Genomic DNA, 5,219 nt, shown 5'->3' with positions numbered 1-5,219 from the left:
ACCCTATTATGTACACAGTTATAACAATAAAGTTTATTTCTATTTCTATTTCTAATAAAATCTATTATAACTGAAGTAAATAATATCGCGTACTTTTTCTCTTTTTTTTTAGTTGAATTTTTATGTACTTTTGTGTATTTTTTTGAAAACCTTAGAATACTTACCAGAGTGTAACCATGGGGTTTTTAAGGCTGGGTAACAGTTAAAATAGCTTTCTATTGTTTGATATTTTTGTAAGTCGTGCAAGTTGAGAACGCGTTGCTTGGCAGTTTGTTGCCATTTTGTTTCCACAAGGCCCATGGTTCGGATGAATTTTGAAGCCATACTAGAATTTCTTCGATATTAGCTTGTGTGTCTTGGGTGTCTTGTGTGTCATTAAGGCTGTCAGGCAGTGGCCTCGGGCTTCTTGGATATGACGATCCAGGCTTTCCACCCTGGTCCTCTTTTTTGTGGCCAAGGACCCCAGCTGCTGAAAGCGCCTCCTTTTGTTCAAAACCTAAAAAAAAAAAGAAACTGAATAAATAAAAACTTACAAAGTTAAGATTACACGTGTGGGTTGTCTGTTTGTATGTATCTGTGCGTGCGTCTTGTGCGATGTATGCGTGTATATGTGGGTGCGGTCATGTGGTGTGAGTCTGTGTGTACTTATACCTGATGTACGAGTTTCCCCCGAGCTTGTAAAACAACGCCCGTTGCTGTTGTACACGCGGGGATATAGTAGGTAGTTCGATAATCTGCTTAGCCCACTTAAAATATATTGGTCCCACTATTGGGGAATTTCTATTATTATTTAATATTTCCTTTGCAATGACGGACGCCAGCAAATTTCTAGTTGTGTCGCCGTCCAAAGAGCCACCTTTATATATCAATAAAGAACTTGTCTCCAGTGAATCATTGAGCAATTTTTCCAGTTGCTGAAAAGGAAAATAGAAAATAAGTTTTTGGTAAAAATTTCATTTTTAATAAGTACAAGCTTGTTCTGCGGACTGTACTTGTATTGCCACCCAAACTAAATTTGCATACCAAATTTCAAGTCGATGTCATTAACCGTTGAAGAGTTCAGTCCTGTGGAGACGATCCTGGCTGAACTACCAGATTATTGTATTGTCACGCAATTTACATAAGTATACCAAATTTCAAGTCAATCTAACCACTGGAAGTCGGTCGATTTAACTTGCAAGATTTGATTATGATTACCATCAGACAGACAGACAACGGGACAGGTAAAACTTTATAAATAAAAGCTTGTAATAATAAATAAAAATAAGTAAGAAGGGTACTTAAGTAGGTAAATTGTCAGGTAGGTAGTAATTATTATGTATGTATGTATATTATATTAGTATAGTTCATTATGTATGTAATCCTCCTTTTTTGAAGTCGGTTAAACTCTTTATTGTACAAAATAAGTAAACAAGCACAATTGTCAACATTGAGATACCTATATACAAAGGCGAACTTATCCCTTTAAGGGATCTCTACCAGTCAACCTTTGAGTGGATGAGAGGAGCATTGGGGACAGACAAAAAATGAGTTTAAAAATTAAAATAGATAGTGGAAGCTATATACAATGCTTTAAACAATATAATATATTATTTATAGCACTGTATTGTAAGGTTGTGTTAAAGTGGTGTATTAAATAACAATATAATCATCATCATCCGAGCCTATATACGTCCCTCTACTGGGCACAAATCTCCTATCAGCTACTCGGGCCTTGGGGCTTGGGCCATAGATCCCACGCGGGCCCAGTGCGGATTGGCAACTGCACACATACCATTAAATTGCTTGGCAGGTGTGTACAGGTTTCCTCATGATGTTTTCTTTCACCGTAAAGCTTGTGGTAAATTTAGAATGAAAATTTTGCACATGAATTTCGAAAGACACAGAAGTGCGAGTCGTGGTTTGAGTTTGAACCCATGATCCTCTGCTTGAGAGGCAATAGGTCAAACCACTAAGCCACCATGGCTTTAATATATTAATATAATTTGAATATGCAATTAAGAATTCAACACAATTTTACATGCAAACTTAAAGTTTTTACTGCATTAAATGTTGTGATGAAGATCTTAAAATATGAAGGTTTAACATTTACCCTGTTAGGGCACAGCAATATACAAATAGGTAATTTAATTATAATCTATCAAACCCACCAACATAAAATAAATTACTTACCCCGCTCTGAGTTTCTAACACCAGCACTGTTTCTTGACTCGGGGAGTATTTTCTTTTTGTGTCACTAGTATACACTCTTTAGGTTTTGGGTCACTGGGGCCAGGGCCAGAGTAGTCTAACTCTATATTTGATAAATCAAAGGCCTAGAAATGAAAGAAGACAACAAATAATCATTTAGGTATGATCTTACAGATTAGTACCTAAGTATGTAATTTCTTTGGGTGTGGAATGGTGGTGTATTTGGATAATGACAATGAACCCGTACAGGGTTCGAAACGCGTATGCGATTACTATGGTGGTGGTGATAGCGAGTTTGTGTGTCATATAATATGTGGATTTATGTGGCGAGGAGGCGGTGTTACATGAAGAAAAATAAGTAATGTGTGTCACATAGTTTACCATTTTCTGCGGAGTAGCAAGGTAAAGGGTGGAAGTTCATTGATATGGGCCTCCACAAAGTAACGCTTGATTCAATCAATCATTTAGGTACCATATGTACTATTATTATTATGTATTAATTTTAATTTAATTAATTTAATAAAGGTAGGTAGGTACCATCCATTCCCTTGATTGATTTTAGCTTCAAATGCGGAATAGCTAACTGTAGCCTAGATATAATGCATTCAATTTGGTGTTACTGTAATAAATAGCATTGCTGTTTTTTTTCCCTGCTGTTTGTTTAGGTGAAATATTTTAGATAATAAAAAAAGATATTCCTTTATATACCCACCTTAGTACAAAATATGAATATAGGTGTCTACAGTAATTTCTCATTCAATTTAGGTACACTCAGCGGCAAAAAAGTTAGCCCAGTCCCAAAATATATGAAAACCAAACAAAATTTGGGTAATTTTTTAGCTACTGAGTATATTATATCAAGCAAGCCATAAATAAGTACTTAAGCAATATCAAGAACTTACTGAAAATGATACATTGTTTAAGACCGCTGGCAAAAATTCATTTTTCCAGGTATCCCAGCACCTTGTGAATAGGACCCGTGGTCCTGCCTGGGGAATCAAATCTTTGACATCACCCGGGGTCAAGGCTGATAATGCCTGTATAGTAATCCGCTGTTCTAAAAGTGAATGATTTTTTTCTATCAAACAATGTATAAGAATAGGTACATAATATATACATAATGCGTTTTTTAAAACATAACATTTATAAAGTGGAGTGGAAAAAGGGAAGAAAGACCTTTGCCCAGCAGTGGGACAGTGAAGGGCTAGTATAAATATTATTATTTTCAATGCATCTAGGCCCTAGACTAGGGCCTAGATGCGTTGAATCCGCGCTTTCGTATCAAGGAAGGTACGTTAGGCCGATGGTCCTTGCTATTAAGGTGATTTTCCACCGGCGAGGCGAGACGAGAACTGAAATTTGTATGACGGCGCCCGCGGCGACTCGCGGCGGGTGCGCGAAAAGCCATAGAAATTTCAATTCACGTCTCGCCTCGCCGGTGGAAAATCACCATTAACGATTATTAGCAGTTGTGAAGTCATGTTAGAGGCGATCAGAAAGGTTTCCTATACCTTCATACGACATAGGGAGAGTAAAATAAACGAACAATAATTTCAAAGGAATGAAATGTACCTAAACCTACCAACTCTTGAGAGTTTGGTCCTGGTTTGGTAAACTTTAATGAATAATATTTAGACACAGAGTGATTACTATTAAAGTAAATAAACAGCGTTTAGGTACTTACCGGTAAATACAGGAATCAGTTCAGGAAGCTCCCACGTTTGTAGGAGCTCAGCTACTTCATCCATGTTTTTTGGTACAGTTATGTACAAAGTAATACAAACCAATCCAAAGGTAATGTAAAATGTAAGCGCTATTAACAATTATTCGGTGTTGAGCATTTATCTAATCAATCAATTCGCATTACCGCATACGCCAGCCCGGTAACGGAAAAGTGAAATGAACGAACAAGTCAAAACGCGCCGCGTTCTCGCGGGGCAGTGTTGCCAGATGCCGGAATACAAAAAGCGAGAGCTGCGATTTCAAAACGCGGATTTTTAAATGAAAATGCGGATTTGCGGAATACGTTTATAGGTTTTTTTACTACGTTGAAAAGCCGAAGAAAAATCACAATATATATATTTTTAAATATATTTTCATTTCTATTCAAATGAAAAAATTTCCTCGACATCTTTTCATCAAAATGATCATCAAAAAGCCGTGGTGGCCTAGTAGTTTGACCTATCGCAGTATCGCCTCTCAAGCAGAGGGTCCTGGGTTCAAACCCCAGCCCGCACCTCTTGAGTTTTTCGAATTTATGTGCGAAATTACATTTGAAATTTACCACGAGCTTTACGGTGAAGGAAAACATCGTGAGGAAACCTGCACAAAACCTGCGAAGCAATTCAATGGTGTGTGTGAAGTTCCCATTTTCATTCTGAGAGGAGGCCTGTGCCCAGCAGTGGGACGTATATAGGCTGGGATGATGATGATGAACTAATCAATTTGATTTCAATATTTCGTATTTTTTTTCAATATCGCAACGCAACGTCGCTTATGCTTGACATCACCTACTTAAATGTTAGTACAAACTACAAGCTTTAAAATGTATAGACATAGACATACATTATCTGTTTATGCTAAAAATGAAATCCATTGAACAAAATATAACAAGCGATGTACGCTGAATAGTAGTCAGTTATTGTTAATTTTGCCCGACCTTTGTTTTCTAAGTATACGCTACCGTGTGAGTGAAATGGCTTTATCGCAAAGCGCGCAAGTGTGAATAGTACAACGAGTGCTTCCGCTGCGCCGTTACGGCTTACGGTTAGCGTTCGGCTGTTTCGTTCGTTCGATGTTTTGAATTTATCACCTTTTTCCACGAGCAAGTGGTAACATTTAAAGATTGTTCGTGTATATTTTAAAAAAGCGGATCCGCGTTAGCTTAACGCGTATAGCGGGGCCAGTGGCAAAAACGCGCGGTATAAAGCGGAAAAGTGGGGTGTCTGGCAACACTGTGGCGGGGCGGGGGACACGCGCGACGCGCGTGGCGGGCTCGCTCTTGCTTGTTTCGATCAAGTCATTCACAG

General features: G+C 38.0%; 1 protein-coding gene across 1 annotated transcript; it reads right to left on the bottom strand.

The window, feature by feature from the left end:
- Positions 1-733: 733 nt before the first annotated feature.
- LOC141444145 (uncharacterized) lies at positions 734-4,273 on the bottom strand. The gene is made up of 4 exons (XM_074109586.1): positions 3,875-4,273; positions 3,093-3,247; positions 2,173-2,315; positions 734-914 (listed from the first exon to the last, which is right to left on the bottom strand). The coding sequence occupies exons 1-3, from the start codon at positions 3,936-3,938 to the stop codon at positions 2,187-2,189; spliced, it is 348 nt and encodes a 115-aa protein (XP_073965687.1). The 5' UTR covers positions 3,939-4,273; the 3' UTR covers positions 734-914; positions 2,173-2,186.
- Between the last annotated feature and the right edge of the window lie 946 nt (positions 4,274-5,219).

The sequence above is a fragment of the Choristoneura fumiferana genome, chromosome 29, assembly GCF_025370935.1.
Source record: "Choristoneura fumiferana chromosome 29, NRCan_CFum_1, whole genome shotgun sequence".
Taxonomy (NCBI): Eukaryota; Metazoa; Arthropoda; class Insecta; order Lepidoptera; family Tortricidae; genus Choristoneura; species Choristoneura fumiferana.
The sequence above is the reverse complement of the archived record's forward strand: the minus strand, read 5'-3'. Positions and strand labels throughout refer to the sequence as shown.

Bases quoted from the DNA above. Each gene is read 5' to 3' on its own strand.
- LOC141444145 (XM_074109586.1), bottom strand. From the start codon at position 3,938: ATGGATGAAGTAGCTGAGCTCCTACAAACGTGGGAGCTTCCTGAACTG. The intron at 3,248-3,874 runs GTAAGTACCTAA...ATTCACTTTTAG, and splicing joins ACTGATTCCTGTATTTACCG to AACAGCGGATTACTATACAG. The intron at 2,316-3,092 runs GTAAGTTCTTGA...TTTCATTTCTAG, and splicing joins TAAACAATGTATCATTTTCA to GCCTTTGATTTATCAAATAT.